At 48.1% G+C, this 25,148-nt stretch overlaps 2 protein-coding genes and 1 long non-coding RNA gene across 4 annotated transcripts in view; 2 read left to right on the plus strand and 1 right to left on the minus strand.

The window, feature by feature from the left end:
* Positions 1–1,087: 1,087 nt before the first annotated feature.
* On the minus strand, positions 1,088–6,785 carry LOC135913066 (uncharacterized). The gene has a single exon (XM_065445733.2). The coding sequence runs from the start codon at positions 6,547–6,549 to the stop codon at positions 3,931–3,933; it is 2,619 nt and encodes an 872-aa protein (XP_065301805.1). The 5' UTR covers positions 6,550–6,785; the 3' UTR covers positions 1,088–3,930.
* Positions 6,786–6,979: 194 nt separating this feature from the next.
* Positions 6,980–25,148, plus strand: part of LOC135913067 (gastrula zinc finger protein XlCGF57.1-like) — a 106,852-nt gene continuing 88,683 nt past the window's right edge. Inside the window, exon 1 of one of the 2 annotated variants that reach the window (XM_065445736.2) lies at positions 6,980–7,657. In XM_065445736.2, the coding sequence (XP_065301808.1) occupies positions 7,519–7,657 (139 nt within the window). In that variant the 5' untranslated portion in view covers positions 6,980–7,518. The remainder of the gene's footprint in view (positions 7,658–25,148) is intronic. The other variant, XM_065445735.2, reaches the window with a different exon arrangement.
* LOC139054722 (uncharacterized) overlaps positions 7,922–25,148 on the plus strand; it is a 31,823-nt gene continuing 14,596 nt past the window's right edge. Inside the window, exons 1-2 of the long non-coding RNA XR_011511454.1 lie at positions 7,922–8,068; positions 9,764–9,918. This is a non-coding gene — a long non-coding RNA (uncharacterized lncRNA). The remainder of the gene's footprint in view (positions 8,069–9,763; positions 9,919–25,148) is intronic.

The raw sequence follows: 25,148 nt of genomic DNA on the forward strand, positions 1-25,148 counted from the left end.
TGTCCATGGTCCTTTACGCCATGCATAAAGGCCCATGGTTACCCACTGTGGTTGCTCAGTGATTGTAGCTTTCATTTGTACTGGAGTGGCTGACAATGCAATGCGCAAGCCTGCAAGCAGACCCTTGAATGCATTCTGTGCGAGTCCTCGCTACAGCAAACTGTGAACCATGGTTGAAACAAACCATTCTGGAATGGCGACCCCACAAGCCATCACAGCAGAGGGCAACAAACCCTGTAAAAATGGCTTTCACCCGAATTGGTGCTCATTGTGCTTCGTATGATCCTGTACCATGCATGGTAGTGTGCAGCAACAGTGGCATGTTGTGATCATGTGCCTGTGCTCCATCTATCCAGTACTTTCTTCTGGTCTTTCTGTGTTCCCTTTCCCCATTCCAGGGTAGCTAACCATATTTCCTGTTTTGGTGAACCTCCCTGCCTTTCTGTTTATTTGCCATCTCCCTCACTGTCTTGATACAAACCTCCGCAATTCAACAATTTTTAAAGGTTCTTGGTTCATTTATGACTTTTGGCATCAGATCTAAGGAACCACAACTGATTTCATGGCTGCCCCTATCTTCTATATTCTGTAATGAATTTCCACTGGTGAATGACAATAGGCAAGGGATCCCAAGATTTTCTATTTGCAATACAGTGAATTTTTCTTGAAAATAAAAGCAGGTCATTGACCATAGTCAAAACAAAATGACTCTTCGGTATCTGTACAGATTCCTTATTCACAATGGAAATGCTGCAGCTACGCTGAAGGTTCTTAAGTAGACTTGAGTGCATGACGTAAAGTTCGGGAGCACATGTAACTGAGGATGCCACATGATCTGTTCAGTGTATTACCTTTGGTTTGAATAATTAAAGATTCAAGACTGAGCCTTGGCAGGTGCTTCTCTGTGGCTATGATATGTGCATTGTCCCAGTTTATCTTGTGATTCGTCTTCTGGGCATGGTCGACGAGAGAACCATTTTTGCACTGTTCGTTTGATTTTGATGAGTATCTACTGTATGCACGACAGTGTGTGATTTCACAAAGGCTCTCTTGCACTCTGGAAGGCATATACGAAATAAACCACAGGCCAGATGCATGTAGCTTTTAATACATAATTGAGAAGCCACGAGCACACAAGTGCAATGTTTGAAAGAACATGAACGGCACACCAGAACAACATTGCATATGTGTTTGTGTTTCTTTGTGAATTGGCAAGCTTTGCTTATTAAATATGCACAGAAAACAATTTCACATACCCCGCACAGTCCTTTTCTGTGCTGCGGTGCTTGTTCAAAGTGACTAGAATGTAGTGTATCCAAGCAAGTTTGTGGAAAACACACCAACACAATTCTGTAAGCTATGATAAAAAGGATTCATATAGTCGATCTGGTACGAAGTCAAGCAACACTTGCTGTAGAAACCTGTGAATAGGGTGAACACACACAATATACAAGCTCAGGCACTTTGTTCCTCAACCGTACTGTCAATTACAGTTGCTTTATAAAAATCTCAGCAGCACAAAAGGTTGTGCTGTCCTTGCAATGAACAGGGAGGTGGGGCTAATTTCATTTCCCTGTGCATTTGTAACATTGCATGTAGTACACATTCAACTGAGCTTTAAATGGAATAGTTATTAGGCACGCATGGCTGTTAGCTCAACCGAGACACTGCCTAGCCACTTGCACATAATTTGTAACTGTAGCTGCTCACAAGTTGTTTGTTAACTTTCCAGGCAACCAGTTTACATAGCTTGAGTTTCCTCTAGCACGTTCATGTGAACAGCATAACCAATGTGGAATATCATCTCTGTCATGTCATACAGCCAGCTTTCAAGCTTTTGTATGCATGACTAATGGCACCATTTCGCTGCATATTTGACAAGTTGAAATTTCTGTAGTGAAGCAAACAGGCTAATTACACTAGGGACATGCTCACTGCTCTCCTTAGATTACTCTTAACAGTGCAGCCTTAATACTTGTAGCTGCAACCCACTGCTTCAGCAGCGAGTTCATCTCATTCCTTCTCGAAATAAGATAGTTATCCCGCTATACATTTCCCTCACCAGTAAGACAAGGTTTGTTAGCACCACCCGTGAAAATTCTGCACCGCGTAACAAGCAGTGCACAATAGCATGCTTTGCTCAGCAACGAAAACATTTGCACAGACAGCCATACAAGCCCATCTGCTGGACGCCTCAAATGTGCCCACCTCTGGCATTTGAACATGCAACACTTCCTTTGTGTGGTGTGTACTTAAGAGCCTACCATGCAATGACAGCACTACACATCATACATGAGACTACATGTAGCAAAATCAACATACATATACTGTTATTCAATGCAAATAACAATGTGAACAATAGAAATAAGCTGGCTTCAGTTTAGGCCAGCAAGTGTAAACCTTTTGTCAACCACAGCTGTTCTTTTTTTGTATACACATTTCCCTGCAATCTAGATGTTTATGCATTGTGTATTAATAACAGTAGTACGTTCATTGCTGGTTGAAAGCACAACCTTGGCCACGAAACACTTTGTGATCGTGAGATTTACAGAAACCAACCATGCAGGGCCTGCTTGTGGGTGAAATAATATGCTGAAAGTTGATTCTACTGAACAAGTCCAAACAGCACTCCGTGTATAACTCGAGCACTATAGTCTGCGAATTAAGATGGCCAAACATGCACTTTTTGCAGCGACATATTGAAAGAAGCTGGCACTGCAATTATAGTAGTTTGGTGGCATTACGAAATGTTGCATTCCAAATGCTTACGAGACAAACCACTCCCGAAGCAAAACTTGTGATAGTTCAATTTGTGTGTTACAGGAACTACAATAGTGTCAGTTTTTCACTAACCGGGTCAGTCGCACTTGTTTAATATTATGAACGTGTCGGTAGTTGCAGGCATTAACAGATATAATTTGCAACCTGCTGGTGCCCACTATGATACAATGCTGTACAATGCTATAATGCCTAAGCCACCACGACTAGCACAGCTCCCCTAGTGCGTTCAACACCGGCTGATCAGCATTGCAAGTCGTCACAGCAAAATGGGCGACACACACACACGTGTGCACTAAGCGAGCCAAAGTGTGCTGATCACTGTCCGCCAATGTGATCTGTAACTCGCAGTATAGGACACTTGCCATTTACTAGCTTGAAGCACTGAAGGCAACAGTCACTGCAAACGAAATTCTAGTAAACATGATACTGCTGATTGCAATGTGACAAGTTTAAAGGCGGTTCTAGCAGTCATGCACACTGGAGACAGACACAGTAAACAGAACTGCAAGCCCATCAAGTAGCAACTAGGATCACAACATGATCAGGAAAGTGTCCAAGTGAACAATTGTAGCACTACTGTTTGCTTTATGTACATGCTCTAACATGTTCCAAAGCCCTTCTCTGGGGCTCACTGACCCATTGGCTCTTAAACACTCGTGTGACATGCAGACTGTTATACACACTTCAAGCTCATGCTTTGCTTTTTCAATTGAAGACCATTAACAGGCATGGCCTATTTACTGCTTCATAACCTACTTCTGTTGCCCTTAAGCCTAGCTGTGCCATGCCAATCGTGATATGTCGCTGCTAGCTACCTAACAATGTGTACAACACGTTACGCAAGGCTATAAACAGATTCTTTTCTCTTTTGGCATGTGAGCGCCACCTATGTTCTGTGTTGTCTTGATGAAGTTGTGATGCAGTGGAAGACAACAGTCTATGTAGCAACACTTCTGAATGTGCACGGGTACTAGATCAGGGGTCTCGAACACGTGGCCCACATCAGGGTTCTCTCAAGTTCTTGTGTTCAAGCCTTTCACTTATAAGTTGCCTAAACATCTCTCAACACCTTCTCCTTCCATCTAAACTTGGCAGTGACCCCTAAACAAGATGGACAATCAAACTAATGTGCACTATCCAAACTCCACACTAATTTGTGCTTTCATAGTCATGATCAGCCAGCTTTCTTGGAGTCTGGCTCATGCCTCTGCGACAGAAGGTGTCCAACACAGTGCTTGTTGCCTTCAAGGTTGATAAAATGTAGTCTGCTTGGTGCGTTAGTGGTAAATCTTCTCTTGCTGCCAGTATTTCTGCTGCACGGACACATGTTTCATTTAGCTTATGCAAGGCACAAAGCACTTCAAGCTTCTTCTTGTCTCCTTGCACACCTGCTTCTTGAGTGGGCTCAATGCTTGAAAATGCAAAGCTCGTGCTCTCAGCCAATGCTTCAGGTGTCATTGTGTTCGCCACTTCCTCTGCCATTCCCACTGGCTCGGTGAAGATTTCGCTTGCATGAATGAGGCATGCATGGATGTGTCGGCACATGTACGTGCAGTCACAGCTGCAGTTGTACCTGTGTGAGCAAGCATTGCATTGCCTGCAGCGAAACTGACAATTGGCCTTACAGTGACTAAGCACCTCAATGACATCGTAGGGGACACCCTCATCAATCACTTTCCATTGGTTGTCAGTTACATGGACAATATGTTCTGGAGAAATGTTCAGCGCATCCTGATGTGCTTCTAATATTTTCAGTGCCATCTGATGTGTGGACTTGCGACCAGAACGTTTCGGCTTCAAAGGAGATTGTTCACATGCTGGTATGTTTGGTTTATCTAAAGGTACTTCCAGATTGGGCAATGTTTCAGCATGCACCTCTTCAATGCACATCGTCTCAATTTGTGGCTCACCAGATTGTAGCTCATGCACCTGCACTTCTTCCACAGGCATTACCTGAACTGGCATCCCACCAGTGGTCATTGCCTCATAGGTAACTGTGTCAATAGACACTGTTTCAACAATGTCCATTGTATCAAGGGACACAACCTCAACTGGAACTCCATCAGCAGTATGAATTAGTTCATTTAAAACAGGTGCAGCCTTCTGATTTTTTGAGCTTTCCACTTCAGGCTGTGTTTGACGGACAACTTTCATGTAGTTTTCATATTGCTTTGATTCAGAGGCCAGCAGCAGATTATGGGCTATCTTGTCCAATCTCTTCACTTTTAGGCGGCTTGCAATGCGCCTGAACAATGTGTGGAAATCTTCAATGTTGATATCAAGGTCCCTGAAAAAGCAACTTCCCCACTGCTCAGGCCGTCCAGCATAAGTTGATTCGAATACGTCACCAAAACTGGCAGTGTCGCTGTCCATTTTGAGCATACTGATGACCCGGCGCAGCATCTTATGGAAAGATTCGACTGACTCCTGGTTCACGAGCAGTTCTAACGACCTGTTTACAGCTGCCTGCTTCTCCCGGCCGCGAACCCACGTGTTGACGGCTTCAGTCCATGCGCGCTGTAGATGCCACGACGAAAGAACCTTGTGCGGTCGTGGTTCGGCACCGAAAGCTTCCAGCCAGGCGTTGAAGTAGAATTCGGTGTCCTCGGACATGAAGAATCTGGGTGTGAAGTCGCCCATGTTCTGATGGACGACCCCGAAGAAAGCGGCCACGACAGCCGGATTAGCGGCGCCGCAGACGCACCAAGCGATAGGGACCACCAGGCCCGCGTCTGTTGTGGCCAGAAGGGCCAGCAACGTGTATTCGGAGCTATGACCCGTCACCGGCTCGACGCACACAAGCGCGGGGTCCCTGCTGACCAGATCTCGCTGGTAGCGCGTCTGAATCACTAGTGCCATGTCATCCTCAGCCAAACCCCGATAGCTGCCGATGCCGATAGCCGTCGGATCGGCTTCCGCGGGGGCGTCTGCGGAGGTGCCCCGGGATTTGTAGAGAAGGATCGGGCTATAGGACTGGGCCGCGAAGCGCGCGGCAAGCTTGCGAACGCTCCGGTCGTCGTCCACGTCCAACTTCCACGAGAGCAGACCTTCAGAGACGGCGATATTACGGATATCGCCCATGGTGATGAGGTGCGTGCGCGTTATTTCCCGTGCGTCCTGAGGAAAATCGCTGCGAATGTTCTCGAGGATGCGGTCGAAGGGTACGCCACGCCGAATCTCGGCCAGTATGGCCCGCCGGTCAGCCGCAGAGATGCGAAGGTGGACGACGTCCATGTCGTGGCCATAGTGCGTCAAACAACCGTTGACACGCACCGCACCGGTCAGCAGGCACTCGCGGGCGTTCAGGTACGCGGTGCACCAGCTGCCCATTTTGCATGAGCCCTGCGACTTTATCCGGCGCCGCCGCGCGGTAGTCTTTAGGTTGCTCAGCCCGGAACGGTGACAGACGTAGCGGTGGACAGTTGCCCGGGCCTGCGTGTCACTGGCCCGCGCCGCGAACTGCGTTCGATTTGCGCGCGACACGAGGTCCATCCATTCGCGGAAGTCCTTCATCGACTCAAATTCCTCCTGCACTTCAACCAGCGAGAGGCCGTGCTCGACGACCAAGTGGTCACGCATGTCGTCGCGCCTTGTAGCAACGTAGGTACAGTCTTGTTCTCCACACCTCACTTCGCGGCCAGCGCGAGCTGCCCTTGTCGGATCGGGCATCACCTTGTGCACGCGTCGCTTGTGCTTGGAGAGGCTGCCCGACGTGCTGAACTCCTTATGGCACAGCGGGCACTTGGAAAATTTGCCCATGAATGCCATGGTCCTGCGGCAACAGCGCTGCTGCGCGCGGAGGTTATGCCAATCTTTCAGTCTTTAGGCAGGCCGCTTAGCTGACGCGTGCAGCGATTGAGTCGAAAGCTATGAAGGCAGCCGACATCAATAACTGCACGAGCCATGCAAACTTGGCAGCCTGTGCCCAAGCCTGCCTGAGGTAAACAGTTCACCATGGGGCGCAAGGGCACACCATGCAGCACACCATTTTTCCCTGGAAGTCACCGAGACCGGAAGCAAGGACAGCCGGAAGTTCACACTGGATATAGATACGGCGGCTAGAAGTTGTTAGGTGACGCCATAGAGTGAGAAACTCTATGGGTGACGCAAAACGGGCGGCGAGCGTCATGCGTTGGTGGCACTGCTCCTGTGGCTGTAGACGGAGACGTACAAAACCACAGTTCGCAATAGGGGATCAGAAAATTTGGGTGTGGTAGTTCATAGCGTTTTTTTTTATTGTTTAGCCTAGGTAGGACTTTAGGCAGTATAGTACCAAGAGCTTGGTGGCGCAACCCACCGCCCCGTTCCAAAGGGCACGCTCATAACATCCATCCACCCATGACCGCCCTATTTAGGTCGGTGTTCTGTAGCTGCTCTCCGTTGCGCGATGTACAGAGCACCCTGCCTGCAGCTTCCACTCTATGCTTCCACCCTGTGTCACGGCTATGGACACGGTGACACCTCCTCGCCTGCGCAGTACAACAGCTTCAACATGCATCAGCAGTGCTTACACGCTGCCTACCGCTTCGCTTGCGATGGCAGCACTAACTGCTGCGCTAAGCGGCACAGAAAGGCAACGACGTCGGCGGGCGAAGCTCGCATTGGTCCGGCGAGAGACGCGCCAGCGTGAATGCGTTCGCGCGTTCGCGGTGCACGCTGCGAGTACCACTTGCATTTCCGAAGCTGAGCGCGTCGCAACTCAACTAGCTGCCGAAGACACTACGGAGCCGTGCCATAATGCTCGTGCCTTCGCCGAAGCTACTCAGCAGGACGCCGTGCACCAACCAAACCTGCAACCCGGTCGTCAACTTGCAAATCGGGCGCCGTTCGCTGCATCGGACCGTGAGTTCAAGAAGCAAACATCCAACAGCTTCTGGCACGTTTCATTTTCGTGGTCCATATATTTCTTCTTTCCTCCATGGTTATTCCCAGGAAGCACGCAGCTTGCTAATAGACGTCTACCTTCCAGCTTGGTCTAGATAACGTCACAGCTAGTAGCCGTCAATCACGAGACGGTCATTAGAGGAAACGCCAGTTCACATGATTGGCTAGTCGTTTCAGCGGGTGCAAGAGAGAAAATCTAGGGGCGTTTGCGCCTGAAATTTCTCCCTTTGCCTAGGTACTACGGAGGAGAAGCCGATTTGCTTGTTTCGTATGCGTTTGTCCCTAGGCGCGCATTTTGCCGTGTGTGGCGATTCCTTCAAATCAACGTCTCCTTTCTTGACGAAGCCGTGCGTGCCGTGCGTTGTGCATAAGTTTTCCTCCTGCGTCTCCTTGGATGTTGCCGGTAGGTTTGTTGCGCTTTTTGGTAACATACGGAACGTGCGACGGGATCAGTGAACCTGTGATATGGAGGACCAATCGGATAACTTAATGCCACGGCGTAATGCCAAAGCATTACGCCGTGTCAATCGTGTGTTGGTTATCGGTGCATACTGCACCCTTCAAGAGATACGCGTGAACATGCATGTCTGCATGTCGAAACACATTTAGCACCCTGTAGCTGGGAAAAGCGAAAGTCGTTATGCAATTTATGGCCGTAGACCACTCTGAATCGTGATGGCGGCCGCAGTGTTCCGACTGGTGTTGTAGAAGTGGCGGGGTGCTTTTTTCGTCCCGACGATATAATGGATTTTTACCAGTACTGCGACAGGACGGCATACGTCACCGGCAAACGGAGCCCTCACGAGAGCACCTGAGCTTATAATAACGCTCTGTCTAAATGTACATCCGATCCCGGCCACGGCGGCCGCATTTCGATGGGGGCGAAATGCGAAAACACCCGTGTGCTTAGGTTTAGGTGCATGTTAAAGAACCCCAGGTGGTCGAAATTTCCGGAGTCCTCCACTACGGCGTGCCTCATAATCAGAAAGTGGTTTTGGCACGTAAAACCCCATAATTTAATTTAAATGTACGTCCGACTTGCCTGAGCACGAGGTCGCGGGATCGAATCCCGGCCACGACGGCCGCATTTCGATGGGGGCGAAATGCGAAAACACCTGTGTGCTTAGATTTAGGTGCACGTTAAAGAACCCCAGGTGGTCAAAATTTCCGGAGTCCTCCACTACGGCGTGCCTCATAATCAGAAAGTGGTTTTGGCACGTAAAACCCCGAATATTATTATTATCCGACTTGCCTGCTTTGCTTCCGTTTCGCTAGCTCTGCGGCTCCCGCTTACCGATTTATTGCACATGGTTTTGCTGAAGAACCTTTATTTATATCGAAGGGGACCATTCAAATATTCCATTTAAAAGTCAGAGAGCAGCGTACAAAAACCGTTGCACGAGCAAAGGTACTGCTCCAGGAGAGCATGCCTGGTCTACAGTATGGCCCCTACTCCTCGCCCGGGAAGAGACACAAGACATCTTTAATGAGACGAAAGATGGCTCATTAAATCAATAATCCGCCATCACCAACTCGGCACGAGCGCCGCACGGGCGAGAAAGTCTTTCCGACGTACACCCACTTTAGCAGTACATTTCAACTCGACATAGGTCACAGATTTCCAGAAGCACAGGCTGGTACACGTGGCTCACTGTAGCCCAGTACTGCCCGGTACTGCCATTTTTATGAGACACCTGCTGCTGCTATCCCTTGCCACAACTGCGCGTTCACTTCCTTAACAGCGCCAGGACTGATGCTTGGCATCAGTAGCATTCGTGACAGAAAATGCTTGCTCTTTGGCAACTGATGACCCAATTAATTTGCTACTTTCTTCTGAAATTTGTGCTCATAAGTGCTGCTCTTGTTGTCACTGTCAAACTGATCTCCTTTGTGTGATCCCTTGTACTTTTTCTGTACCCTTCTCCCTGCACATGCTTGATCACTTTTTGTTGCTCTTCCCTGTCGCCATTCCTCTACAGTGGCACTGTCTTTTGCTATATGTGCCTGGCTGTCTATTGCTTATGCCGCATGTTCACTGTAATGATTTCCTTCGCCAGATACGTGAATTATTAATTGCTAAAAAAACTTTTATCTGCAGGGTCTCCTGGAAATTCATCCACAGCTGGAAACCAATATTGTGCTTCATCCCAGACCACAGCTTATCTCCACATCAAAGCCTTTACATCTCCAGTCTCACTCACGTTCGCTCTGAACAGAAAAAAAAAAAAAAGAACAGTTGCTGCACTTCACAAGGCAAGAATCCATCTCATCATTTTCTCCTGCGGGGGGGGGGGGGGGAGGGGGTTATTCTGTAAGAGTACACCTAGTGGGCTGTCCATTTCGGCCACTGCTGATTTGATTCAGCTGTGAGAGGAGGAGACCAGCAGCCCTAGCCAATCAGTAGCGGCCAAAATGGACAGTCCACTAGGTCGGCTCTTACGGAATATTCCTCCCCACCCCCCCTGCTCACCACATCTTGCCTGCTGGGTTTCTCTTGTCATGTATGACTTTGCACATACTTTTCGTTCATGTTCTCCTTTCTGCTTTGTCACTACACCTAAGCTCTTTTTGTCGTTGTTCAAGCAATAGCTCTTCATTGCCATTGCTATTTTCTCGGCCTTCACGTATTCTATTGCAGTCACTAGCGTCATACTTACTAATCAGTGCGGAAATAACGGAAGACACACAGAAGGGCACAGGACGAGGGCTTTCTAATAACTGAAATTTATTGAACACTAGCATCAAATGTCTCTTACCTTTGGTTGCTCCATATAACTTGCTAAAAATGCAATAGAAATTTTTATCATAGGGCATTCAATCTTGGAGCATATTTAAATTATAGCTATTTGCTTTGTGATGAAATATTGCTTTGGTAAAAAACAACTAATTAACTTGGCAAGTTGTTTCCAAAGACTGCATCCTTTGCATGTCCAAATGTCCACACCTTCCAAGTTCCTAAAGAACTTCACAGCTTCAAAGGCTTTTGCTTCATAATTTTGCAGCTTAATTTGGCATTTTATCCCCATTGTTCATCTCGTTAATGTGGCTGTTGTGTGACAGTACCGAGCTTATGACTTAGACCTTAGCATGAAGCAATGCTTAAAAACTGTTGTGCTCTTACACGCTTTATCAAATGACTGCTTTGTTTTAATGTTACTGGTGCTGTGGCTTTGGTGTTGGCTGCGAAACCCAAGGCCGTGGGATCAAATCCAAGCCCCTGCGGCCACATTTCGATCGGGGCAAAATGCAAAAAATGCTGTGCGCCATGTATTGGGTGCACGTTAAACCCAGGTGCTCAGAATTAATCCAGAGTTTCTCACTATTGCATCCCTCATCATCATTTAGTGATTTTGGCATGTAAAACCACTGAGCTTAATTTTTAAGTATTGTCTTTGCCCAGTACAAATCTAGATTTTGGACGTCACTGAAAATGTAACCAATACACAGATTTAAATACTTTGTCATCTAAAGAAGAATGGGACACTATAAAATGCAATAATCACCATTATGTGCCTTGAAGCCAGAACAATATCGGCACGCTAGGAAGCACCATCGCTATTGCCTGTTGCTTGACGACTCCAATACACCTCCTCACGGTCAAACAGAACAGCTTTCACCTCCAACTTTTGTCCACTCTCCTTTGCCTGTTGTCTAATAATCTCGCCAAATTCTATGGTTGCTATCCTGTTCTCCAGCTGTGAATTGTGGTTGAACCACTTCAGACGTCTGTTGACTTGTTTATCTGACACAGTGAAGTAAAAGTGTAGTGCAGTGATGTTGCAGTGATACTCTTGCCAGAATAACCTACTTTTCATGAAACCAGTGTAGTAGTCAGAAGACTGGCATTTATGCCAGCTGCATTGCCAAGCTCCTGCACAAGAGCAGCGCTTAGCATCTCAGCATTCGCATCATTCTGAGTATTCTTGCATATCATTTGTGCTCGTTAAACCTTGCTACAAGACATTAATTTTCAGCAGCCAAGCCTGACAGTTCTGGTAAATTTTTTGTGCTCTGAGCTGGTTTGATGCAATACTTTAAATGGAATTTCTTTATTGCTGTTTATTATGTGGTCAGTGACAGGATTTTTTTTTATGCAAGAGTTAAATGGTTCCTTCAGTGAAAAAGCCGGCAGCATCTGTAGCAGCAAAACGGTGCCTAATTTCCCGTTGACTGTGACACCATGTGAGCACACGAGGCGCGCTCATGACACTAGCTTGCACTTGCTGGCTCGTGTCTCAGCAGAGGAACGCGAGCGAAGGGGAACATCTGCTGCTGCGCTACTTCGCGAGGGGAGAGTGCATTGCTACGACAACACATCACCTTCCCTCTCGCAAGCCTGTGTTACCACCTGTTCCTTGTCTACTCAAGCTCTTGTGTGTGTTCTAACTGCGCCTCGGTAAGGCTAAATCAATATATGCCAAGCGTCTTAACGTGCCCGCTTGCCTGCGAGGAGTTCATATCTCGGCCTGCTCAGTGGCGTTCAGTTGGACATTAAAGTATTCACAACTCATAAGAAGTGCTTAGGTGTCCTCGGATTTTCTTCGTACTTAATGCACAAACTTTGAAGTCATTTTCCATGGCGAAATTAGTTAAATATCATCGTCCCATGTCTGCTGTCCGTCCTTTGTGTGAGCCTTATACATCTTCGCAGCCACTCCTCTCATGCACAGTAATTTGTGTACTTGTGCTTGATTCTTCCATGGCATATGATTAATTAATGCATTTTATTTGCATGATCCAACTAAACATGATCTCAAAAAGCTTCACTTGACTGCTCACTTGTCCCTGTGGCTACATTGTGTGGATGTACTATCACCATCAAATGAAATGCAAACAGCACAGTGCGTGCCTGTAGCATCACTGAATGTATAGTGCACACACTTCAATCATCACCCTCACAGGCATGCACATCTGGTTTCACAACACTGTGCAATGATGTTCGCCCTATACTGAGATATTTTTCTTTCTGTTTTGCTTCTTGTTTTCTTAGATTTTTGGGTTTTTTTTGCTTTGAAATAAAAGGAAAGCATAACAGAAAGAAATTTTGACTGCATTCAATGTGTTAGAAAATGTTCACTTCAATTTTTTTTCTCACACTTGAATCAAAAGCAGTGTGGCAACACTGAGTCTTGATGAAATGAATTGGCAGCCTCGGAAACTGTTCCCACTGGTAATCGAAGCTGATCTTGAAGGCCATGCTTTGGTCTACTGCAAAAACTGGAACTGATTTCAGGAGCTGGGAAATACGTTATGGCCCTCATTCATTGTTTTGCTTTTGCATCTTGGCAGTTTGCTGCTGCTATTTATAGCACAAGTGAAGGAATTGTAGCACAAGTAACACTGACACCTGTGCTGCCCTTTTTGGTGCCAGTGTGTGTGAAGGAAGGCTGCTATCTGGTCTTGAAATCCATCGAAGCAGCCTTATTCCCAGACATCACACAGCCTTGCCAAAATGGCGGTTGGCATGAAGGGTCTAGAGGCAGCGACTTCAAATAGAATTTTCGACTTGTCGTACCAGAAATGGTTTTATTTCCAACAAACTTTGTTGGCTGTCCTCCAGGCGAAAAGCTGCAACATACAGCCTTAATGTGTCTGAAGGCCCTCGCATGGCAGCAGTAAGTCTCCTATCGGCAAACATATAACATACGAAACATTAATCTGTTAGGATATACATTTACAATGTAGCAAAAGAAATGTGTGAAATCTAAAGAAACATTCATCTTTTCAGATAATTATATAGTATTTATAAAATAAATTCTTAATGTGCAACAAAGCCAAGATGCATATTATATGTATTATATGTCCCAAAATATCACATTTCAAAAATAAGCACTACAGACAATATGTCTAGTATGTACACTTGCCCACAAAATATTATAGGGTGTGCGAGCGTGTGGCAAAACGACCCTTCTCCCCTTCTAGCTGTGCACCCATGGTATCGAGTTTTGCACGCATGCGCATCCCTCCGAGATTGCAAGCGTGCATGTTTCTGCACTTCCTCCTTGTGCGCTGGCAATATCCGAATGTAGCCGTGAGGTGCCTCTCTTGCGATGGGCGCAAAACTATGTGAAGCCTGAGCTTGCGCGTGCCGCTGCGGCTGCTTTTTGTCGAGTCACGAGCGCTGACGCGTATGGCCCGGTGGCGAACCCAACAAGTAATTTTTTTTGAGCTGCACCATTTCGTGTCCAATCTTTGTTGTTTCTTTTTATGAATGGGGCATTCTCCCACAGAAGAGCGTGTCAGAAAATGCCCCTATAGGAGGAGACAGTGTCAACTCCCATTGAAGACCAGCAGTTAGGACACAGAAACAGAGAAGCTGCCGGATAGATCTGGGACAGCGACGCTGGCCTGTACTTTCCTATCGTCTCCATTATCTATGGCAACCTGGTATGAAGAGCATGTGTTAGCCACTTATGCTTGAACTACTTTTTCCTGGAAACATTTAACAAAATGTTTTGCATGGAACAAAGAAGGTATGTTCACCTGCACAAGTATTGGCTCATAGGGAAGGCTGGCACATAGGCTGGAGGGATCAAGGTCGGGCATGTTGATCTGGACTGCACTTTTAACTCGAAGTCTATGGCAGCCTGAAAGCAAGAGTGCTTATGCTAATTTTCTGTTTGCCCTACGACATAGAATACACTGCCTACTTAAAGTACTCGGTAGAGCTGTTGAACAAGTCCATCTCAGGAGGAATTGTAGAAGCCCGGTAACCAGGGAAAGTTGGTGTTATTTCACTGACTGACTGACTGAATAAACTTTATTGAAACCAGCAAGAGATGGTGACTGGGCCTAGGCCTCCCACGTGGGGACGTCGAGGTGTTGCCTCTTCGCCGCCTCGCAGGCCTGCTGGGTCGCCCAGAGTTGGTCGTCAAGGTTGGGGCTACGCAGGGCAGCGTGCCATCTCGACGAGAGGGTCGTGGGGTTTAGTGTCGGGGTATTGGTGCCTACAGTCCCAAAGCATGTGTGGAAGTGTGGCTGGCTGTGTCTTGCAGATATGGCACGTGGGATTGGGGTAAATGTCTGGGTAAATCTTGTTATAAAGTTGTAATGAGGGGTAAGTATTGGTTTGTAGCAGGCGGAAAGTTGTAGCCTGCGCTCGGGATAGTTTGTTGTGTGGGCCGGGGAAGGTTCTACGCTCTAAGTAGAAGGACTTCACAAGATCATTGTAGCGTGTCAGGCGATCCCTACCGGTGGGCGCAGCCTCCCCTTCTCCCGCGCAGTCAACTAGGCCTCGCGCTAGGGAGTGGGTAACCTCGTTGAGGTTGGGGAGGTGCGGGTGGACGGTGCCTGCATGAGCCGGGAACCAGACGAGTGTAACCTGATGGTCGGTTGAGCGGGGCTCTTGTTGCAAGATGCGCAAGGCTTGGTGTGAAATACGGCCGTTGATATAGTTGATAACGGTGGAGCGGGAGTCAGAGACGATGGTATGGCATGTTGGGTCTAGGGTGGCTAGCGCGATGGCCACTTCTTCAGCTTCCTCAGCGTGTGGGGTTACTAGGCTGATAGCATGTTGGAGAGACCCTTCACGCGTGGTGACGGCTGCAAAGCGGGTACCGTGGGGATATTCGGCAGCGTCGACGAAACTCACACCGTCGTGGCGAGTAAGCGATTTGGTGAGAGCCGTGGCACGTGCTGTGCGACGTGCGTGGTTGTATTTGGGGTGCATGTTTCTGGGGATAGGATCGGCGTGAATCCAAGCTCGTATGGCGGAGGGGATCTAGTGCTTATGGCCGTGTTGATGGTGGTAGGTGATGCCGTGCGAGGTGAGGATATGGCGACCCGTGGCTGTGAGAGTGAGTCTCTCCAGCTGAGAGCGACGTTGGGCCTCGATGAGCTCGTCCAGTGTGTTATGGACGCCTAGTTGAAGGAGGAGGTCAGTGCTGGTGCAACCGGGGAGGCCGAGGGCTTGTTTATAGACACCGCGTAGGAGGATGTTGAGCTTGGTTTGTTCAGCCTTGTACCAGTTTAGATACGCAGCAACGTAGGTGATGTGGCTAATTACGAAAGACTGGATTAACCGGAGCAGATTCTCCTCTTTCATACCCCCACGGCGGTTGGAGACCCGCTTCAAAAGTCTCATGGTGTTGGCTGTATTTCTCTTGATTTTGGCGAGGGCCATGCCATTCGCTCCGTTCGCCTCTATGAACAAGCCGAGCACACGGATATTGGTGACGAGGGGTATGGGGCTGCCATCCGTGAGATGAAGCGCAATGTCTTCGTAATGGCGTTTAGCGGTGGAGTATTTTGGACGGCGGCCACGGAGAGTAGGCCTGTAGAGAAGGAGTTCGGACTTTGCAGGGGAGCAGCGAAGCCCCGTGCCTTGGATATAGGTCTCGACTGTTTCAATGGCGGATTGTAGCGCCGTTTCTATTTCGCCGTCACTGCCTTTGTGGGCCCAGATGGTTATATCGTCAGCGTATATGGTGTGGGTGACACCGTCCACTTGCTGCAACTCCTTGGCAAGATCGATCATGACAAGATTAAAAAGCATTGGGGAGATAACGGAGCCCTGGGGGGTTTCCGCGCTGCCCAAAGTCTGGGCGTCGGAGCGGAGATCCCCCACCGAAAGGAAGGCCGTGCGATTAGAGAGAAAGTCTCTGACGTAATTATAAGCGCGCGCACCGATATTAAGGCGTGAGATGCGGTCAAGAATGGTGGAATGGGCTATGCTGTCAAATGCTTTTTTGAGGTCGAGGCCGAGTATAGCTTTAGTACTACGTGTTCTATCTTCTAGTATATGGTGGGCCCGGAAGCCAATGACAGTGTGAGGATACGCTGCAGTGTCTTCCAGATGGGTGTTGATTCGCGTGAGGAAGGCATGCTCCATAACCTTTCCCACGCATGAGGTTAGTGAGATGGGACGAAGATGATCGAGGCTAGAAGGTTTGCCAGGTTTGGGAATAAGGATGACCTTTGCTGTTTTCCAGGCCGGCGGAATGGCACCATTACGCCAGCAGTCATTGATATAATCTGTCAGGTGGGTGATGGAGGCATCATCCAGATTACGGAGGGCTTTATTAGTGACCCCATCGGGCCCAGGGGCAGAACGGCTGTTTAATTTATGCAGGGTGGCTTGGATCTCAGCGACACTAAAGTCTTCGTCCAGTGGGGGGTTGGGGGCCCCGGTGTAGGAGCCGTGAGATTGCACTGGGCCCACGGGGAGATACTTGTTGGTGAGGTAGTCTAAGACTTGGGCGCGGCCGTTTCTTCCTTTCTGTATAGAGAAGTTTAGTGAGGCGATCTTGTTGGGAAGAGCGGGTGGCTTGGCTATCGAGGAGGTGTTTGAGAAGCTTCCAAGAAGAGGGACAATGGATCTGTCTGTCAGCAGTATTGCACAGTTCAGTCCACTGCTGACGGCTCAGAGTGAGGCAATGGGCTTCGATTTCCTTATTGAGGAGGGCTATTTTAGCGCGGAGGCGCCTGTTGAGACGTTGCCCTTTCCAGCGGGATAGGATGGATGTTTTAGCCGCGAGGAGATGGGCCAATCTACTGTCCATGCGCTCGACGGGGGCATCGGTTGTAACGGTGCGCGTGGCTACATTGGTATCGGAGTGGAGATTTCGGGTCCATGCATCAATGTCCTCTATGCGTTCCGCGTGCTGGTCAGCGGATCGATGCTTGCGAAATGCATCCCAGTCAACCCAAGTGAACTCACGGGGTTTGGCAGTAACTGCAGCTATCCGAGGGATAAGTATGGCAATGATGGAATGGTCACTACTGAGATCATGTTGTGTGTTGCTCCATTGAGCGTTGGTGACGTTCTTGGTAAATGTCAGGTCGGGGGTCGTGTCGCGGGAAGTGGAGCTACCGAGGCGTGTGGGGAACGTGGGGTCTGTAATGAAAGTGAGGCCGAGGTCTTGGGAGTCTTTCCAAAGGTTTTGAGCCGCCGTCGTCGAGTAGCCATATCCCCATACCGCGTGGGGGAGATTGAAGTCTCCACCGATAACGAGGGGGTTGGTGCCAGCTACGTTAAGGGCCTTCTGGAAGAGGGTGAGAAAACGGCCTCGAACTTTGGCAGAGGGATGGCTGTACACGTTAAGGAGAAAAATACTTTCCTTACATCTCCTGGTGGGGATAAGTTCAACGAGAAGGTGTTCGATGTTTCGGTCGTGGAGATTGTGTTCGATGGCGGTGATTCTCTTGCGGACGAAAGTGCAGAGGCGGCGAGAAGCATGTATCGGGATGAAAGGTTGGTAACCTGGGAGGGTGACCGAATCGATATGGGTTTCCTGAATCATGATGACGTCCGGTTGCCGGGTGAGGGTACGAAGGTGTTGACGGATGACTGGCTGTTTGCGGAGATAGCCTCTGCAGTTCCACTGCCAGATAAGTGTATCTCTGTTAGTGTGGGCCATGATGGGGATTGGGGGATGCCGTCAGGGGCAGTGCGGGGGGGTTTGGAGGGTAGAATGAGCGGGCACGGGGAGAGTTTGTACGTGGGTTTCAATGTTTGTGACGCGCTGTGCCAGTGCGAGAACGGCGTGTTGCATGGATTTGACTGCGTTCTGGAGTGCGGTCATCGTGCTTTGAAGTGAGACTAGCATGTCCTTAACCTCTGAGCGCACTTGGCCCGTGGCTCCCTCTTGGAGGGCCCGCTTTTTGGGGGCTGGTGTCAGTAGAGCGTCGTGGCTAGAGGAGTGGGACGCTTTGGTGGGTGGTGTAGGAGCAGGTGTCTTGGATTGTTTAAGATCGCGAACCTCTTGCGAGAGCTTGTGAATTAGGTCGCGCATAATGGCATTTTCTTTTTTGAGGTGAGCTATTTCTGCGTTATCATTGGTGCTCGTGGACTGTGGAGAAGGTGTGTTGCGACCCTCTCGCGAGGTGCCCTTAAGGGCTTCTGCGAAGCTCACCTTGTTAGTAGGAGACTTGGCGGGTGGGGTATAGGTAGATCTGGATCGGGAACGGCGCTGTCTCGAACGTGAAGGGGTCCGGGAACAATGTTGCCTCGAGCGTGATGGAGTCCGAGATCTGGAGCGGGGCTTGGAGTTCAAGGGCGGGAAGTCGCTTTCTTGAAGGGTGGCTTGCATTGCAGCTCGGCGTTCCCCAATGCGCTTGCGAATAACGTATGGTGTCTTGCAGCGAGCCGTACACGATTTGTCCGCTGTAAGATGAGGGCCGCCGCACAGTGAGCATTTGGGGTTACACGTGTGATCGGGAGGTGGGTTGCGGACTCCACAACCTCTGCAGATCTTGTTATTGGGAAAAGGGCAGACATCCATGCGATGTCCGAGGCGGCCGCATTGGTAGCAAATTTCTATTTGCTTGCGGAATAATGAGCATGGGATTAAGGTAGCTCCGTAACAGACCAGATATGGCACGTCGGGGCCACTGAAGGCGATAACAACGGTGGTTGTTGTTCCAATGCATTTTGCGGCTAGTGCGAGGGGGTTGTGGGTATTGATGATATTGGCGTTGACTTGCTGTGGGGTATCGGAGAGGGGGATTCCGCAGATGACTCCCTTCGTGGTGTCCTCGGCGGCCGTCTCATACGCGTTAACATCGTGCGTGACCCCATTGACTTGAATTGATTTTATGCAGACATACCGGTCGGCGTTCTGCAGACTTGGCGTACTTACAACGACAATGTTTTGTTGGGTGTTGGGGCACACCGTGTCTTGCTGAATATCTGCTGGGCTGAGCTGTGCGGCTTGGAGAACGGCTGTAGTCACGGTAGGACTACCAATTTTGGCAATGTTGAGGGCTCCCTTGGGGCGAATGATAATTTTGATTTGGTTGGAAGGTAGCGGAGGCATGCGTCCAGCCTTTAGAACTTGTGCCTTGACTGGTGGCCTGGTCTTGGAACGAGAACGAGTGCTTGAGGTTTGGGTAGAGTCATTTTGGGGTGAAGAGTCGTCCCTCAGCTTCGCCGGTTGGCGAAGGCGAGTTGTTCGCCAGCCCGTCTCGGCGGCCACTTCGAGCTCCATTCTCGTTGCTGGGGCAGAGAAACTTGATCGGCGATACGGAACTCGCTCGAGTGCGCGCCGCGCATCCGGTGCGCCCGGCGTGCACGCGCGGCGGTGGCGTGGGTGATTCACAGAAACGTTCGCAGCACAGGAAAATGTCCGTAGCACAGGGAAATCGAGTGTTCCACCTGAAAATGAGGCGTCTATGGAGTCCTGGTATCTTCACGGATCGACTGGTGTAAAAATTAGGCCACAATTCGCAAGAAAATGCTGCAAAATCATTTCACGAACACAGAGCCGACGCGAGCACGTCTACACTCCTCGGCGATCGCAGCGCCTCCCCTGATTTCACTGAGAGGGAAAATTAATTTGCACCCATTCAAATCTGAACTACTGGAGGCACCAGCACCTAAGCCAGAGAACCAGGGCTAGAGAGGCTAGCCAAGACTGCTTTCATCAAAACTCGTAGTAACATGATGGGAAGACGTCTGCCAGCCAATAACTGCTTCAACTAAAACTGTGCAGCATAATGTGGACAAAGCAAGACATAAAAGCTATAGAGACAAGCCCACGATAACTATGCTCATCCCTGTAATGTTGTTTTCCTTTTTCGACGATGCATGGCACAGTTTTACTTCAAACTCGTGTTTACAAAATGGCCTCATACTATGTTTTATTGTGGAGTAACTGTTTATTCTGTCACATAGTCAGCGAGATCATTACAACAGTCAAGTGAAATGTTTACCTCTGCAAGCAGCAACAAGCTTTCAGCACAAGCTTGCATGGGCTGTGAACATGCACAGAGTAAGTGTACGACATGGCTTGTTGTGTCAGGTGTACTGTCACATTGGCCAACTGTATGAGGAAGCTGGGAGGTTCGAAGCTTGAAAGTACTAGTTATAATAATGGGAAGAATGTCATATAGCAATAATTCATTACAATTGAACCTTGTTGTATGAAACAATTATAAATAGAATTATTGCTTAAATAACAGGTGGTGAATCACCAAGAGAATTACATGTATATGAAACTTCATACATCAAACTTGCTCAGACAGTAAATGGATATATTGAACTCCGCAGCATTGGACATTGGGACACATATTAAAGGCTTCACTGCAGTACATTGGCAGATCCTGGTGACGCAAATAGGACCTACAAATTCTGCATGGGCTAAAGGGCAGAAAGCGCTGCTCTGAATGTATCTATGTAGTCAAAGCCTTTTTAACAAAGTGCTCGCACCTTCAAAATCCTTCGCTATGCAGGTCACTTTGTTTTAAAGGTTGCGCAGCTCACTGCTCACAATAGCTAAGCACTTTCAACAAAAGAAAATCTTTAACAAGAATTCAAGAGAGACTTAATGAAATAGACCGCTAATCTTTCTCTGCAAAATATCCTTGACAGCATGTTCTACTGTAGCCACGCTGTGCTCCATTGAGGTTCCCAGCTTGCTCTCCAAACAAATGCAGGAACCATGCAAAGCTAAGCCCCCGATTGTCTAGTGCCCCTAAGCCTCCCTTGCTACAAAATTTTTGGTCGCCTTCGTTGACATTCGCGGCCTATCCATGCATTCGTCAGCCGTTGGTCCGTTACAAGTAGCATATGAGGTGAGTGAATCCTGGGGCAGAGCAACGGAACTAGTAATATCAGCACGCTCTTCAAATACACTGCTGTTAGCGCTAGGGCACAGCTTACCCTGGTGACATCTTCGCGGGGCAGTGGCGGCACTGTTGCGGCATTCGTTTTATAAACATAAATCAGCCGCCAGGGACGCATAAGTTTCTTTGTTTTGCAGGCAAATTAATTGTGGTCTTCATTGTAGAGCTGTTCGATTGTAATCTAGTGCTTATGCTGACGCTACTTGCTGCATGCAGCGGTTCGTTTTCCTCACGTGATAGTGTGTGATGCTGTTGTATCTCAGCTTTCGGACTTTAAAACCAGCAAGCATCTAAAATGTGCTGCATAATAGACAGTTTTAGTTAAGCGTACATCACTGCGCATGCGCAGAACGCTAAACGACCCATTGCATATAGCGTACACACACTATTTCTCAGATTTAGCATTAGCGTCTTTGTGTGGTTTGCGGAATTTGCGTGAAACATGGCGGTGGCCCCGGCTGCCAGCTTCGAATTGAATTTGGCGTTGCTTTTGTATATGGACTTCGTTCTTAGCAACTGACTGTGTAAATGACTTTCGCTTAGTCTCAGGCTGCTACGATGACAGAGTATTATGGATAACCTTGTAGTGTTTTCGAGATCGCTTCTCGTTTCGAGTGAGTCGAAGCCTAACGAAAGAAACATCCGACATGTTAGCACCACCTATAGCTACAGTCGGGAGATAGCCGCAATGACGGCACATGGCCTCTGAGATCTGAACATCTCACAGGCCAACTAAAACTAAAAAAAATGTGTGCTGATTAGCATACGCTATATATACTATGGCATACGCTACAGCTGCGTACGCTAAATTAAAGCTGTCTAATGTCAGACCCATAAGTTAGCTTCATCCCAATACAGTGGTGTTACGCATTCAACTATGCACTTAGCATTGTGATGAAGTATACCAACAGTGGGAAAGGGTCACAAACACTGGACATAGCAAGGTTACGCGGTCAAGCATACCATAGCGCTGAAGCATACTGAAAGTGGAAAAAGATAAAATTACATGCAGAGTATCCTGTCGGAGTTATCTAAATGATGCATAAGCATTTGCTACTGATCACCTACGGTTTTGTCATCATATGCTGCTGCGTTTCATATAATTGCGAGAAATGCCACGATAAAATCATGAAATGGAGAAGCGCAGATGCAACACCAAAATGTTAAACCAAGACCAGCATGAGTATGAAGCAGAGGCCAGTAGTAGCACTGTTCACTCCTTTTATATCATGGTGCGTTTGGATGATGTTGCTGCTTCATGGAAGATGAGCACTGGCCAATGCGTGCTGTTCTACGTGACGTAATTGAACAGTGTCACGTTAGGTAGACGTCATACGTAGATGTGGTCAATGATGCTGCCTCCTCTCGATGCAAACCATTATCAACTGTACATCAGCGGCCGCTGCTTATTGCGCGGCTGCGCAGGCCCGATCTTACAATTCGCTCGCTCATGCCGGCCTTATCTTGAAAGCAATCATCTTACGTGACGGACGGGTTTCCTCATTTGGTAAGCATAGAATCCTTTACGCATGTGTCTCTTCCTTTGACTTTCCCACTCCAGCTGCTAATGTCACACATGCCACGTCGGGAAGGGGGGGGGGGGGGGGGAGGGGAGTGTTCAGAGTGTGTATATACATGACAGGCACAAGTAAGAGAGGAAAGGAGATGGGAGAAGCTTGTTTTCATCCCACTGCATCGAATGTGCACAATGCCCTCTGGAGCTCCCTGGCCGTTGTCACATTAGCCACCTGACAGCTGCAATTATCCGTGACTCCTTTCGGAAGCACTGAAGAAACTGCAGCGCTTACGTGCGAGGCAAGAGGGGACACAGATAGAACTGTAGAGAGAAGAGGGAGGAGAAGAGGCAGTTCCCGTATAAGATGGGGGAAGTGACATGAGAAGGCAAGGAAACTCCACTAACATACAACAGCGGTTGTGGGGTGCTTATGTTCAAGGCACAGTGCAATATGTTGCTGCTATTTCTGAAAAAATAAACACCATGCAAATATGTCAAGCGGGCAACTCGCACAGGGCGTGCAGAAGCAGAGCCGCATTAATTAAAATGCACCGCAGCGTCCAGGAAACACTACAGAAGTGGTTGACCGTCAAATCAACACTTCTGTGCCTGCCGCATTAGCTCTGCTGCTATGGCATTGCGAGAGGTCATGGATTTGATCCCAATCGTGGGAGCCACATTTCGACGGGGGCGAAATAGAAAACCCATGTGCACTTAGATTTTGGGACACATTGAAGAACATCACGGTGTCAAAATTAATCTGGAGTCTGCCACTATGCCGTGCTTCATAATCTGAGTGTCGTTTTGGCACGTACAGCCCCATAATCCAATTCAAGTTTAATACTTCTGCCATAACGCGATGTGCCATATGAGGAAATGACAACACTCAACCCTCTCAGGGGTTATAAGATATGGCCCACTAAAATGCCTCATGCAAACACCTCTCCCTGTGTGTTCTGCCTATTACGCAGGCAAACAGCAGTGGTGCCCACAAGGTAACGTTTAACATCAATTCTCCAATCTCATGTTAGCCTAAATGTTGAAGAAATTAAGCTTTAGCCGTCAACACTGCTAATTATCATCAATCAGAGCATCCAGCATGGAAAGCTTCACTTACATCAATTCCCACAGGGTGTGGGATCTGCATAATTTTTCTCTTTTTCCTCATTTTTGTGTGCGTAGCATGAACAGGAAGATGTTCCAATGAGCTCAGTTTTGAAAATATACTATTATATGTGCAATCTCCGGTTACGGTAAAAGCACCGAGACCCTTAAGAAGTGTACAGGCAGGGATTTAGAGCTATTTCCGGCAGGGTTGTGGTGATTTGGGCCCTTGCTTCGCCCATCTTGCAAGCTCCGTATACGAGACTGCAACACAGCCTTGCACATGTTCCCGACTATACATGCGCACATGTGCCGTCATCTGTCACAGTATGAGCACCGAGACATCTAATAACTCACCTGACACCCATTCAAAGCTGGTTCTGACGTTGCTGCAGTGATGGACCGCAATACATTACGGAAGCTCCAGTGCATAACACAACTGCATTGTGGTGAAGCTCAGTCTAGGGCATTGGCATTGAAACTTGTTTAAGCAATCACATTTCCTCAAGCCACAACCAGCATGCGTATTCGTGCTCTTAAACTGCACAAGGGCCATCCATATGCCGACGTGTCGGAATGTTAAGTCAGATGTAGTTCCGACCAGAATGCACATAATGTTTGGTATGTCTAGAAAGTGTTCCTAAAGTCACCTCTGCCGCATTACAGTTGAGTTAAGCAAGGAAGCTTATGCAGTGTATTGCATTGAAGCATATTAAAAGCGAAAAATTGCAGTTTAATTGCTGTGGTAATTTAAGCCCCTTGTTTGGGGGGCCATGACCATGCCCCTCTGGAGGGCACGAAGGAGCGAGGAATCATGGTTGGAGAGCATGACACGAACCCTGGCGATGGAGAAACAGCTTTGATGACCTGCTCTACCGAAACTGCACTGCTTGTTCAGCAGGCGTTAATCAAGAAGCTAGAAAAATGAAACCTAGTAGTCCGGATATTTATTGACTACAGCAAGGCTTTTGACAATGCAACACAAGATTCTATTAACAGAGTTGACTGCCAACGGTGTACACGGAATGACACATTTTGTTGTGTTCGTATCTGCTTGATTGCAGGCAATACATTGTCATTGGAAATAGTATTTCCTCCGACAGGGCAATATTGTTCGGTGTCCCACAGGGCAGCATTTTAGGTCCCCTTCGACATTTACGTTAATGACATGATAGACATACGAGGGTTGATCCAGAAATAAGGTTCCCATCAGTTTTAGAAAAAGACAACATTGTTTATTCTCATAGAAATTTACATTATTGGAAAGATGAAACTTACATAATCGGCATCTTTTTCTACG

The sequence above is a fragment of the Dermacentor albipictus genome, chromosome 1, assembly GCF_038994185.2.
Source record: "Dermacentor albipictus isolate Rhodes 1998 colony chromosome 1, USDA_Dalb.pri_finalv2, whole genome shotgun sequence".
NCBI lineage: Eukaryota > Metazoa > Arthropoda > Arachnida > Ixodida > Ixodidae > Dermacentor > Dermacentor albipictus.